General features: G+C 42.9%; 1 protein-coding gene across 2 annotated transcripts in view; it reads right to left on the bottom strand.

The window, feature by feature from the left end:
* RELL1 (RELT like 1) overlaps positions 1-15,090 on the bottom strand; it is a 61,854-nt gene that overhangs the window by 13,274 nt on the left and 33,490 nt on the right. For both annotated transcript variants that reach the window (XR_014264520.1, XM_082464582.1), the window contains exons 3-6: positions 14,193-14,264; positions 6,911-6,968; positions 4,099-4,335; positions 878-1,016 (exon numbers count right to left, since the gene is read on the bottom strand). Coding sequence is in view for 1 of the 2 variants with exons in the window: in XM_082464582.1 (XP_082320708.1) it covers positions 881-1,016; positions 4,099-4,335; positions 6,911-6,968; positions 14,193-14,264 (503 nt within the window). In the remaining variant the exon portion in view is untranslated. The remainder of the gene's footprint in view (positions 1-877; positions 1,017-4,098; positions 4,336-6,910; positions 6,969-14,192; positions 14,265-15,090) is intronic.

Here is a 15,090-nt window from a genome sequence, read left to right as displayed (position 1 = left end):
ATTCAGGCTCTGACAGTTCCATTGGAGACTTTGGAGCTGGTCACTCCCGAGTCCTCACACGCAGCCTCTTACATATAATAAGTAACATGAAAGGGATGAATGGGACTCAAGCCAGAGCAGGAAGCAAAGAAGATGAAGGCTAAGCCAATATCAAATTATCACAGGCTTTTTTTTTTTTTTTAAGTAATATCTCCCAAAGTTAAAACTGCCAAACCAAGACGCATTCACGTTTGCTTTTAAATTGCTTCAAAATATTTGGTGGAAAGAGTAATACTTCTACTGGGGGTATTTTAGAACTGTGACACATCAAAGAAAACTGGTTTCCAACTCAAAGGAAAAAAGCATTGCTTTGCTTGCTCAAGCCTTTTCCAAATCACAGTTTACCTAGAAATGATGACAAGATTACATTTCATTTGGCCTGCGTGGTTGTTTAAAGGATTTTTAACAAGCAACCAACATTTAAAAACCTGTTGATTTCACCTGTAAAAAAGTCTAGATTTCCACCTTTTTTTTGCCTAAGCTCTAGCCACACTAAGTGCGTCCTGCCTTGTAGTAATGCAAACCCTAACAGATGGGTTATGTGATTTCTAGTTTGCTCCAGTCCCCACCACTCCACAGTGCCTCCTAAGTAATCCTCCCCACTCATTATCATGCAGGCCAGGTCCCTGGAGGCACCTGTGTTGATGGGCTCTTCACAAAAAGCTCTGGGCAGACAAGTGATGGTGTTCCGTCCCCTACAGCCTTACCAGCTCCAGGAAAGCACTTCTCATGTCCCTGCCAAGTCACTCCCGTATTACCACGGACCCCAGGGAGGCTCTGGACACCTTCTCCCTGCCATGTACCACCCACCCCCAATGTCGCCGCAACTTCAACTTACCTGCTACTCTGTGCCACTTCGCTCTCTCTTCACGGGTGTCATAGGCACCTCCCCGTTGACGCTGTCGGTCCCACTAACTGACATTAAACTTCTCCGCTCCTTCTGATTTGACTTGTGTTCCACTTTCGTAACTCTAAACCTGAGCGGAGGAAACAGGAGATGTGACGGGTTTTGCTTTTCCACTGAACGAGAATCGTGAATGAACTAAAAATCATCCACCTGGAGGATCCCAAATAAACTCAGCTAAAAGTTAGGACGGCAATGAAAATCACCATATTCACATATACACACGACTATATGTAAAATAGATAACCAAGAAGAACCTACTATATAGCACAGGGAACTGTACTCAATATTTTGTAACAACCTATAAGGGAAAAGAATCCGAAAAAGAATATATATATATTAATATATACATATTATATTAATATATATATAGCTGAATCACTGTGCTGTACACCTGAAATTAACACAACATTGTAAATCAGCAATACTTCAATAAAAAAATTTTAAAAAAAGAAAAGAAAATCACCATATTCAACAGGAGGAGCCGTCCTACACAGCAAGGCCCCTGTCCCCTGCCAAACCTCCCAGCTGATGTTCACTCAACACATCACAGACTCTGCGGCACAGTTTACAGAGCATGGGAAATGCACTAAGAAACACGGGTACTCAAATATGAAACAGCCTCAGAGCTGTGGTTTCTAACAAGGACCTGGGCTTAAACATCAGCTGTTTTAACAACAGAAGGCTGGATAAAAGCCCGACTAGTTTACAAATCCGATGTTCACTAGGGAACTGTCTTCTCAAATTTCACCCAGCAGAGGGTCTGTCTCTATAAACAGGGCCCCAAACGCACATTTATCAGCATCAGTTGGCGGCAGAGTTTTTGTGTCTGCTTGGGTTTTGTCTGGGTTTTTTTGTTTTTGTTTTTGAAGCAAATTTGGGTTTTCATTAAGGGTTAAGGAATTTAAGAAAGAGATTTTCCTTAAGAATTAAGAGAGAAGTTAAAGAAATGTACTCAGTTGGACTGCTTTTCTCGTCCATTACCATCAAAACCCTAAAATCTTTCACGGTAGTTTCTCTCTAGTCTTGGCCTTCATTTCCCTCAAAACCATCTAAAATAAATTCTCCTTCTTTGTCCAAAATGAGGTCACCCACCAGAAGGAGGAAGGAGACTCTGAAGGAGTGAACGGAGGATCAGGAAAAAGTTGTCACCACAAACCTATTCGGTCAAACTTTAAGACTCTCTTTAAGCAACACTTGCTGAAAAGCAGCCTGTAATCACTCAGCAGTCATAGTATTTATTCTATCTCCAAGACGGAGAGTTGGATTGGGGGCATTTAAAAAAGCCATGTTGAATCTGAGTTGAAAGTTTCAGCAGATTTTTTTTAAAGCAAACAAAATACACTTTGTCCAAACAAGTTACAGGTTCTCACCGCATTCCACATTCATAAGTTCCCATGACTCTGCTCTGAATAAAACAGTGTGGTCATGAGTTGCACTGTTTTGTTGTGAGTGGCAAAGAGCCAAGGAGTCTTCTCCTTGTTGCTTGTGCAACACATGATGAAACTCAATGGAATTCAAATCACAGTAATAATAATAGCCAACAATTCTTGAGTATAGAATAAGCACCAAAAACTGGTCTAAGACCTTTACCTGAATCACCTTATTTAGTCTTCACAGCAACCCGATAAGGTGAGTGCTACTGTCATCCCCATTTTATAGAAGGGAAAACTGAGGCACAGAGAGAAGTAACAGTTTGTAAGTAGTGGTGTCAGGAGTCAAATGAGGGTGATTCAGTGAGTCCAGGCTACTCTTCCCAGAGTTTGTCAGTAAGGAGAGAAGGATCATGTAGGCAACACTGTCAGCTTTTGCTCAGGGCTTTCCCAGTTTTGGTGCCAGCAGGCATGCTCTCGACCATTACTCTCTACGGCCTTTGCACATGCAGCGTTAGCCTTGCAGTTCCTGCAGGAGGCTCAAAATCAACCAAAAATGCTCTGCATACAGTATCGTCAAATTGTTCATCACTTGAACTGCAAGATCTCCACATCACATATGGGTCACAGGTAAATGGAACTTTAGGACTGGGAAAGGAGGAGGTGAACTAAAAGCAAGCAGTCCCAGGGGTCCACATGGATCTTACACGGCAGAGGCTGGAGAGCAGTGGACCAGGCTGCATCTCTTCCCTTCTTCCTGGCCAACATTTCCTACCTCCCTGGCCATTAGGTGTGGCCGAGTGATCGAGTTCCAGCCAGAGGAACGTGAGCAAGAGTGAAATGTGCCACTTCAGGCCCATCTCCTGAAAAACCTCTTGTGAACAATCCTCTGTGTACTTTCTCCTGCTAGCAAATCCAGCAGAGGCACAAGATGGAAAGGACCCAGGGCTCTGGGTGACTGCTTGAAGGGCCACCACTGATCTTTCGATTTCCACAAGTGAAATACAAACTTCCATTCTTTAATGGTTGAGATTTGGGCTTTATCTATTAGAGCAAGTGTGATGGTTAATTTTATGTGTCGACTTGACCAGGCTAAGGGCTGCCCAGAGAGTTGGTAAAACATTATTTCTGGGTGTGTCTGTGAGGACGTTTGCAGAAGAGATTAGCATTTGAATTGGTAGATTGAGGAAAGGTCACCCTCACCAATGAGAGGAGGCATCATGCAGTCCCTCGAGGGCCTGAACAGAACAAAAAGGCAAAGGAAGACTGAATTTGCTCTTCTTACTTGAGCTGACACATCCCTCTTCTTTTGCCATAAGACATGAGCATTCCTGGTTTCTAGGCCTTCGGACTGGGACCGGGACTAATACCATCGGCTCCCCTGGTTCTCAGGCCTTTGGACTTGGACTGAATTACCACCAGCTTTCCTGTCTTCTTGGCCTCCATAATCGTGTGAGCTAATTCCCATAACAAATCTCCTCTTACAGGTGCGTCTGTGTGTATATATATCTTATTGAGTCTGCTTCTCTGTAGAACCCTAATACAGCAAGTAATTAACTTGTTACCTTAATTAATACAAGTCACACCTGATCCTGCAATAGCCACCTCTTAGAATTCTTCTGCTGTTGGAAAAATGCAGGACTCAGACCGGAGAACATCAAAGAAGCCCAGACATAGGACCTGAGCCAGGCTCAGGAGAACACACTGTACATTTAACGGGTGTACAAATCCACACGGCACAGCAATCATGTTACACAAACCCAAAGCACCCCCAGGACTCACCTGCCCACAGAGAGGACAGTAACTTCTCCTTGGCGCCTTGAGCGGCCCTCTTTGGCCTTGTTGGTGGGTTTTATGAAGTGCCACCGCTTGTGCCTACATCGATGACACACGTCCCGCTCGACAGCACCACCCACTGTGTGCAGATGGTGGCCGCAGATGTGCTTCCCTGGGGTGCCACCTGGCGACAAGGGCCCGGGGCTCACAGGCGGGCTCCCAGGAGTGCTAGGGGACCCTGGGCTAAGGTGGGAAAAAAAAAAAAAAAGGAAAAGGTCGAACTGGTTATTAAAAGAAATACCAGCTAAGGCATTCTCTCCCCCTGCAATATAAGAAGCAGGTTTCAATCAAAAGGAAAAAAATGCCTCTTCCAATTATACAGATGGGCTTTGTGAACTGATCTCAGGCAGCAGGTACTCAGCTCTTATGACTATACAATGACAGTTCGTTTTAAACAGTAACAATGTGATTTATCACTTCTAGCATGGAATTAACTGGCCGGAAATAAACCACTGCTTCTAATGATGATGCACTGTGTGTCTTTCAAGTATTAGGTCTCTTTCCAAATGGCCGATCTCCCTTTTCATGCAATCTAATTTCAAGTAAACTAATTTCTCACACATACCCAAGTTCCTCCTAGATCTCTAAGCAAAGAGATGCCCTGAATATATGTGCCCTGGAGGAGAGAAAAACTTAAATTCCAATCAAATTATCGGATGACTTAAGATAGAATATTTGATCCGATCTGACTATTGTGTCAAAGGAAGAAAGCTTTTAGGTCAAGACATCAAAAGTGATGCTCAAGACAGATGTTGATCATAGTAATAATAAAAACAGCTAACACTTAGCAGTCTACGCACTTGATATATATTAATTCCATTGATCTTTACAAAACCTTGAGGTAGGTGTTATTAGTTTCCTCATTTTAAAAACAAGGACACTGAGCCTCAGAGCAGTTAAGTAACTTACCCAAGGTCACACAGCTAGTAAGTGACAGCTGAGATCCAAATCTAGAAAGACTAAATCTAGAAACCATGATCTTAACCATCATGCTACAGTGCTTCAGAAACAGGGGAGCTCACTCTGATAACCTGGAAGAAACCCAGCCCTACCATCCAAAATATAAAAAGCAGAAGTATATAGGTCAGCTGCTGGCTGCTTTCAAAAGGCACGTGTCAAGGCTCTGGTCCGCTAGGAAAGGAGGAAATAAGACAGGACAGGGCCAGCCCAACCAGGAATCAGGCCTCTGACCTGGTGTAGGTGGGGCGGGCAGGGCAGCACATAATAGCAGAGCCTGACTCCTGAGACCGGGCTGAGAGCCCCAAAGGCACATAGAAGTCTCATGACAGCATAAGCCAGCCTTCATGCTGCTGATAACCAGCCCACTCGCCCACTTCAAAAGTAGACAAAAAAGTGCCTGATCGAAGAGATAGTCTCAAACACCACAGAGAGCCAAAAGTTTCCTGGTGTTCGTTAGGAATGCTCTTTAGCTTGTTAAAATAAAAATACACAACCGCAGCTTTCTGAGGTAAACCAATGTTCACACCACATATTAGGAGGTTGAATTGGAAAGTTTAACAACATTCAACAAACGTTTATCTAGTACTCGCTGTGCACAAAACCCAATGACAGGGACCACAGGCTGCCCTAAGATAACTGAGGCAAAGATTCGATGGGGTGACATGGTCCTAACACAAGGAGTCGGTGGTCAGGGCTGGAGTGTGGCGGAAACCACAGCTCGTACGTCTCTATAAACTACACCACCAGAGCTCCTTTCACTGGCCTTCCGGCACTAAGTCACCTCGCTGAAATGCAGATCTAACGTGGCCAGTTTGACAAACATGTATGAAATAGCTAAGATGCGCTGGGTGTACCACCCACAGAGTAAGCAGGAAAAGGTCCAGACTCCTTGCCATGTCACTCAAACCCCACTTGTCTTCCTGGCCCTTCTTGCTTCTGTCCATAGCATGTACTCGGGCCACCCCGGACCGAACCTTACCGGAGGCATCCCACACTTTCACTCTCCCGGGCCTTTTGTCCTGGACTTTCTCTGCCTACAAGCAGCCCCTGCTTCTTGTCTCCACTCCCCACTAGACTTCGTCCTCCATGGCAAGGATCTGTGAAGGCCCGGCTCCAGCATCATGCCCAGCACACAGCAGGCACTCAATAAATGCTCCATGAAGCATGAAAAATTACATAGAAATACAGTTACCTGTAATTAATTAGGAAGGACTATGATACTCAACCACCGTAACCTAAAACTGGTACAAAAACAGAACTTAGCAGGTGCCCCCAAACCAGCCTGGTTTTTCGTTTAATCATCATTGTTCACAGAGGTCTTTCGATGCCCGAGGTATTCGGTATTCCTCATAATATTCCAATTAAGTTGGTACAGTGGTTATCTCCAGTTTATAGATGATGGAACTTGAGCTCAGGGTGGTCGGTTAACTTGCCCGAGAAGAGGGGATCCAGAAGTGGTGGAGGTAAGACTCACCCAGGTCCCCAGTTCCAGGGCTACTCCTTCCTCTCATCCTTGTTCTCTAACGCAGCTGCTCTCAACCAGGGGCGACTTCGCCCCCAGGGTACATTGACAATGTGTGGAGGCGTTCGTTCTGGGATGTCACACAGCAGGAGAAAGGGACAATGGCATCCAGTAAGTGGAGGCCAGGAATGCTGTTAAATGTCCTACAATGCACAGGACAGTTCCTCACAGCAAAGAATTCCCTGGCCCAAATGTCAATAGTGCCAAAGTACAGAAACCTGCTCTAGTGGATAACTGAAAACGACAGCCCCATAAAATCAGGGGAAAAGCACTCACCTTTCAGGATCACCCAGGTTGTTATCTGCTACCATTGCCTTTAAAACATCAGCATTTGCTAAGGAAAAAAAAAGAGGTCAAGAATTAAAATGGGGGACTTCCCTGGTTGCGCAGTGCTTAAGAATCCGCCTGCCAATGCAGGGGACACGGGTTCGAGCCCTGGTCCGGGAAGATCCCACATGCCGCGGAGCAACTAAGCCCATGCGCCACAACTACTGAGCCTGTGCTCTAGAGCCCGCGAGCCACAACTACTGAAGTCCACGCACCTAGAGCCCGTGCTCTGCAATAAGAGAAGCCACCTCAATGAGAAGCCCGCGCACCGCAACAAAGAGTAGCCCCTGCTCACCGCAAGTAGAGAAAGCCCGCTTGCAGCAACGAAGACCCAACACGGCCAAAAACTAATTAATTAATTAATTAATTAAAAGAATTAAAATGGAATCAATCAGATGAGTGATCATAGAATTATCATATCAGAAAAACTGTTGGAAAAACACCTAATTGAGTTCCTTCAGTTCACAAATGAGGCCCTGGGGCCCTGGAGAAGGGAGAGTCTTTCCCAAGAAAAACCCAGATGTGGCACCACCTGCCAATACTTTTCACCACGCAGGAATTTAGTGAGAGTGACAGAGAATCTATGCAAAGGAAAGCAGATCTACTACAGAGCTTTGTTTCCTACACGTCATTAGCCATATAACATAGAAGACATTTCTTTCTCCCCTTCTCTAACCAAAAGGAAACTGAATTTAACTCACTTTGCTAAATATGTCATAAAATGTATGTTTCAAGAGACCTGTATTTTAATAACTTATACATGCTCAACGAATTAGCCCTAAATTCTGGATACCCATGTAGTATCAAGTCTATCCCACATAGAATCAGGGATGAGAAAGGGTTAATTTTCTAGGTGGGCCATTCGGACCATACAAGACCTTAACTCTAGCCAGATAGCTTTAAATTTCAAATGTTGGTCACACCCATCAGTTAAATTAGACTTCTAATGTTAACTTTTTAAAAAAAAATCCAAATTTGTAGGGGGGTGCCCAGGCTGTCAACTAAAGCAAATTGAATCTAAGCTTCTTGGGTGCCTACCCCACCGCCATACACAGACACACGTGTTCTTTTCGTCTTTTGTAGGGTGACAAGTCTTAAGGATAAAAGACTGAAGTGAATGGTCAAGTTTCTCTTGGGTATTTCCTGGCAAGGCCAAATGTTACAACGGACTCCTGACCCATTGCCTTTGATTTTTAAAGCAGTGTCCTCAGGACTAACCACAACAAATTCCCCAGAGACAATGAAACAATGAAAAAAATCACCATTTATCATGTGAGCTAACACCAACATTTATCATCTCAAATGACATCCGAGAGGAGGAAAATTAACTCTAGTTTCGACACTGTTGCTTTTAAGTGCTAATAGCTAAGGATGTATCCAGTGTTTCAACTTTTTTTCGTTATTGCTCCACCCAGAAGCCTTCTTTTTGACATTTGTTTCCTAATCACCCTCCCATGAAACTATAATACTGCAGATATACATGTTTAGGTACTATATGCATATCTGTGTTTTACATATAAAATAGTAAGGGGGTTTTGCCCTCTACAATCTAATTTTCTCCCCTTCACAACCCTTGCAAATGTATGGGGCTTCTGAAGAAATATTGATGGAGCATACCATCCTTTTCAAAAAGAAATACTTTCTTTGCCTTTCATGACTATCTGTGAAGATGCACAAATGCATTTCCAAACACAAGTTTTGATCTAAATAAGACTCTTATCATTACAAAAGAAGTGCTGAAATGTATCAGCGGTATCTTCTCCCACATGACAAAAAAGGCACATTACCCTCCGTAAGACAAATTTAAGTACGATCTAATCATTTTCCCTTTAACTAATACTAAGAATTCAGAACAATAATTTTCTTTCAGATAAAGAGTTCAGGGAATACACAATAATTTGCCAGTTGAGATTTATAGTCTGCCATCATTTACTAAACTTCAAAACTATAAACAGAAAAGAGGGGAAAATAACAACAACAAAAAAGGTATGAAAACAAAGATAACACTAACAGCATTCACTTATAAGAATGAGCTTTTCAAAAACAAAAGTTTAGTCACCTGAGAAAATTAATTAATCAAAATGATGACCTCTGTTAGAAACATCAGATGATAAAATGCTCCCAGAGAGATTATGAAAATATATTAAAATCATTACTAAAACTTGCTTTTATAGGCTTGTGTTGTTTCTCACGTATTCATGTATTCCTATATCTTGCCCTTATTTCTTAGAAACAACAGTAAACAACCCCTTTGTTTGCTATGAGTGATGCTTTAAGAGTAGACTCAAGTTTTGATCATTCATACCCATTGAGGGTGGGTGTGTGGGACCTACACATACACACGCACATATGCCCTTGTCTCTAGCCTACCCTGCAATCTATACCAGGGAGTAAATCTCAGTAAACTAACCCTTGGGAACACCTTTGGTTTCCTGTGATGAGAAAACTCTTAACAGAACACCACCATTAGCACATAAACACATGCTTTAATTTGGCTGTAAAAGAGCAGTAATCCAATTAAGTTCTAATGAATATATTTCTCCTCCTTGTGATTACTCATAACTCCAAGAGGCCGCAAAAGATGGTTTCCCCTACAGTTGTCAACATTCTGTCCGACTATACTTCCCTTCATGGGCATCCAAAGGATGGAAGGAGTCAATTATAGGGCAAGCAAAGCCTGTCAAGAACAGGGGAAATTTTCCAGTGGGCAGTAATTTCCAGAAACTGCTTCCTCTCTTCTTTCCTGAATTTCTGCCTGATAATATGTATAGACCAGTCAAAATCAGACAACAAAAATGCCTTGTCTTCTCTCCCACCATTACTCTTTTCAAAGTTTTCCCTTACATTCAAGGCAAGATCCCGGTATGTGTCAGTCACTGGCTAAAAGCTTTGCAGACCCTGTCACGTTTGATTCTCCCCAAGAGCGGGCAGAATTATCATCCCCATTTTAAAGACAGACACCGAGGCCTAAAGACTGTAACTGACTGGCCAGAGTCCCACAGCTAGAAACTAGAGCTAGAAACAGACCTAGATACAAACCCTGGTCTATCTGACTCTGGGGTGGGTGCTTTTCACCCCGACATACCCCGACCTACTCCTTCAATGTCCAAGTCTCTATCTAAATGATGAGTAGTTTAAGAGTTCACAGGATGTCTGCATAATCATTATAGTAAGTTTCAGAGATCTACTCAGTAATGATGATAGTTTATGAAGGAATCCTTTTTGCCACCACACAAATTGAGCCCCAAGGTAAGAATTTCACCAAGGGATCCCTCTCTCTGCCTAGTGTGAATAACCATAACCAGGGCGCTTGGAGAGTAATCACAATACTCTGAATTGTTGCTATTTTCAGACAGTGTCAGGGCCTGGCAGAGAAGCTCAGCTACGGAGTTGCAGGTACTTTCCAAACTTCCATACAGTGGCCACCCAAATGCTCTTCAATTCAGCTCTATTTAGAAAGGATTAGGAATTAGGGGGAAAATAATCAGTCTGCAGGTCAGCCAATAAATTCATCCTTCAAGAGATACTTATCTAAACAAAACTTGATTTGCAACATTCAAGACACGATAGGTTTAAACCATAAGCAAGAATGTCCCCATGAGTACAGGTGAAATATTACCCCATTAGCCAAATTAAAAATGCAAAGCAGAAGACGAGTCATATATCATGACTGCAAATGTTTTAAAATATGTAAATATAGGCAAAGAAAATGTAAATAAACATGGGAAAATGGTAATGGTTTGTACTCAGTTTTATTCCTTTTTTCTTCAATGTTTAAAGAAAAATTATGTTATGTGCTGATAATTTTTTTAAAAATAACCTCAACAGGTTGTTAAATTTTTTAAAAAACAACCTCAACAGGTTGTTAAATTAACCTCAACAGGGAAGTCTTAATTGATATTAAGTTCAGAGTCTGTTAATGACAAAGAAAAGAAAAATACATTTTGTTCTATAGAGAAGTCTCAAAGGCAAACTAAAAAAGCTAGGTTATCAACTGGTAAGAGACCCAAGTATGTATCTAATACCCCAGCTGCGGTTTTGGCACAGGCTGGAAGCTAGAGAGGGCCACGGCTGGAAAAGGGTGTCCAGTGAGGTCAGATGTCTCCTGGTGGCCAAGGAGAACCAAGGCCACACAAAGGATCAGAGCCCCCAGCCTTCCTCACAGGTCACTGGAGAAATCACAGGCAGACAGATGAAGGCCCTGACAGGGAAGAGGGTCAAGAATAAGAAAGACAGAAGGGAAAGAACCGGGGAGCAGAGGAGAAAGAATGAAATCAGTGCCTTGGTATTATTCCAACATACCTACTGGTAATCAAGGCAGCAGAAACCAAAAGGCTACTTTCTGAAAGGAAAAGGACATAATTAAAAAAGAAAAGAACAGCCCTATAGTCTATGAGTGTGGAAGGTGAGGAAATTATATAGTCTGCTTGCTCCAGGGACCCAAAGGCTTCTCATCTGCTGTAATTAGGAGAAGGGGCCCACTGCTGGCACCATCCTGCCACATGCTGGCTGTGTGACCTTGGGTAACTTTCTTACCCTCTGGGCCTCTGTTTCTTCATCTGCAAAATGGGGTGATAACAGGATCTACCTCATAAGGTAGTTTGGAGAATTTAATGAGTTAATGTTTAGGAGTTCTATAAAACACCCCAGCTGTATACGGTGTCTCTTTGAAAGGAGGAAGTTTATCATCCGTCTTTCCTGCTACCAGGAAAGAGGCAGTGACAGCATGTGGGTAAGTATGACGTCAGATGCTAGAGTTCAAATCTCAGCTCTGCTACTTGCAGCAGGGTGACGCTGGCAAGTTAGTTAAGTGCTGTGGGCCTCAGTTTCTCAACTGTAAATTGGGAACGAAGTATCTGAATCACAGCGTTCCCAGAAAGCCCCTAGAACGAGCCTGGCACACAGCAAGCACTCAGTGTCTACTATGAAGTTATACACGAGAACTTCAGCCCCCCGCAAAGTTTTCACAGCTGACTTATTTCAACCAGTTCACCTGTCAGTAACCCCCTCATGCAGCACTCATTAACTCAGCAACCGCTCCAGCTCTCAGAAGCCCAGGTCCCAAAGGCCTCCAAGCTCCCCAAAGTCCTGAAGGCAGTTTCGAACGCACAAGGCACAGGAGCAACCTTACCCTGTGCACTTTTGTCATGGCTTCAGCTTCTATTCCAAGAACACATTTGTGTATTTCTTATGCAAATTAAAATCCACTTTTTTTATGTAAAAGAAATATGAACCACTGAGTCCTCAAGAATAGCATCACCAAATACTGTTCCCTGAGGGAAGGTCTTTAGAAAACAGACATCAAATCCAAGTGATTGCTGTCTTGTTATTTTAAACACCATATTATTAAGTTTGGCTATCTGGTTTTCCATCCTATAGAAACTGAAAGCTACAAAGTAGAAGAGAGGCGAGGCAATGTTGTATAGATGAAAGAGACCCAGGTAGGGCCAGGCTGCTCCTTAACCGTGTGACCAACCACTTGGAGTCTTCCTTTCTTCATCTGTAAAATGGGTATAATAATATCAACTCCAGAGGAATATTTTGAGGATTAGATTATGCACACAATGCACCTAGATCTATGCCAAATACGTAAAGTCGACTCTGTGAAGAAGAATGAAAAGTATGCTGAATCATGTGAAATTGCTGCTTCTCTAAGTCAGAAAAACTGACCAGCAGCCCGGGCCAGGCAGGTGCTCCAGCTGATAGTGAGGATATGGGGGCAGAGGATCGCCGGGGAGCGGCTGGGGATGGAAGAGCAGATATTTACTGAGCAGCACGGAGGTATTTCTACTTTTGGACAAATGGCTCAGGTGCAGCAGTGCATGCTGCATGTGTCGGCACTGACCAGGGCGCAGACAGAGCCCAAGGAAAACATTTTCTTTAAAATTCTCATGAGAATTCAAAGTATGGGGATCTGCGGATACCGGATATGTCGACTGAAGAAAATGCACGACCTAAAAGTTGCGAGGTTATGTTTTATTCGGTGGACAAATCTGAGGACCTAAGGCCGGGCCACAGCGTCTCAGACAGCTCTGAGGGAGTGCTCTGGAGAGGCGACCCCAGGATATACAGGGGGTTTTGCAACAAAGACCAGGTAGTGGGAACATCAAAAGATGACTATTAATTAAAGAAAACCAGACATCTCTGAGTTAAGGAATGCAGCTCTTTTCTATGTATGGGAAGATGCAAGAGTCTGGGTTCACTGAAGTCATTCCTTTGATATGCACCTCAGCTCTCTGGGGCCAGTATCCTGTGCACCCTGAGTCTCCTCAGGGTGCACCGCTGGGGCGGCTGTAATGTGATGGCTTGATGGCTGCAACATCCTTTGTTTACTGACATGACAGGTGACATTTTTAGTTCACAGGTATATAGGTAGGAGTGCCACACACCTCACAAGTCACTCGGGGTGTGGAACCTTATGGAGACAATCACCTTCAGAACAATGACCCTGATTTATCTAATCAAGATTAAACTAATCCTGATTAGTTTAGGAAGATAGGGGTTTAGAATACATTTCAGAAGGGAAAAAAGTGCTTAAAGCCATAAAGGTTAGATATTTTTAAAGTTTTAACACTTAAGAATAGATCGCAGAATGGGCAAATCCATGGAGACAGAAAGCAGAGGAGGGGTTGCCAGAGGATGGAGGGAAAGGGGATGGAGAATGGGGAGTGACTGCTTAGTGGGTACAGAGTTTGGGATGATGAAAAGTTCTGGAACTAGATAGTGGTGATGGTTGTACATTATTGTGAACGTACTTAAGGCCAATGAATTGTCCATTTTAAAATGGGTATAACGGTACATTTTATGTTATGTGTATTTTACCACAATATTTTTAAAAGCACAAAAAAAGGAATCGATAATATTCGAGTGCTTATTATACAAGCACTTTATGTGCAATATGTCACAACAATGCTATGCGGTAAATATTATTTCAGAGGAGGAAAGCGAGGCTCCATGATGTAATATGACTTTCCCCAAATCGAGGCGAGGCCAGGATTAAAAGGTAAGCCTCTGGGGCTGACTCTACAACGACTGACTCTTAGAAAACACTTCTGTGAAACTCTCCCGGTCGGATAATGCTGGAAGCTGAGCTATTTGTGAGCTTAGGTAAAAGGTGTCAATAACTTCAGAAACGTTGACAGGACAGTCCATACAAATCACGACTCTCTGAAGCAGGTTTTTAATAAAACATATGAACACTGAATTGTTCTGGACACTAAAACAACCATACCTTCGTTTTTCATGATGTAGTGGACAATTTGCCCAACGGTGTCACTATTTTCATTTACACTGTCGTTCAACTCTGAAAGAGAAAGGGGAGGGGAGGACAGGTTACAATTGGTCACTTGCATCAGGTCAACGAGACGTGCAGTCTCAGAGCCCAAGACCTCTCTGAACAGTCTCCAGAAAGTTCAGCTGATCACCCATGGTGCTAAGAGCTCTGCTTTCTTCCTTCAACCCCAAGCTGCCTGACTGAAAGCACACAGTGACTTCCCCGGCATAAGAGGCATAAAAAGCATCAGAGTTGTGCATTGATCTCAAGTCCAAACACACATTCAGTTTCCAAGACAACAATTCCATGTATCTATATCAGTCCTTACAACTATTATTTCTCTCTCATCGTTTTGTTAAACCCTTAAGGGAAATGGAAAGAAAAAAGACAGTTAAAAGAAAAACTTCTTGGATTTCATTTTAATTGCAGATGTACTGTATAAATTTAGAAAATTAATTCATTTCTTAAATTGGGTAATTATTCGTCTGTGTTTTTACAAGACTCTTCTTTTAAATGTACTTCCAAATGATCTAAATGTTGGTCGCAGTTAATTGCCTACCAACTCAGTTTACTTTGAGAGACTCTGCACACGGGATAGTCTTTGAAAAGAAAAAAATCAAATCTCCACTCTGAAACTGATCCTTATAATTTGCTTCCGTAACACAAGAAGGAAGAGGGAGGGTTGACCTAGCTCACAAAGAAGGAATCAAGGTATGCGGTGTCCTACCCGTGTATCTGGAAAATGGTCTTCTCCACCCAAGCTGCTTCCTCTCGTGCATACGCATGTTTGGTTGCACAGTACACATGCTAATGGCTAAGCCAACCTACAGAGCATCTACGAAGGAGGAGGGGGAGC

The sequence above is a fragment of the Balaenoptera physalus genome, assembly GCF_965194825.1.
Source record: "Balaenoptera physalus genome assembly, chromosome: 5".
Classification (NCBI taxonomy): Eukaryota; Metazoa; Chordata; class Mammalia; order Artiodactyla; family Balaenopteridae; genus Balaenoptera; species Balaenoptera physalus.
This window is presented reverse-complemented; position numbering and strand designations above follow the sequence as displayed.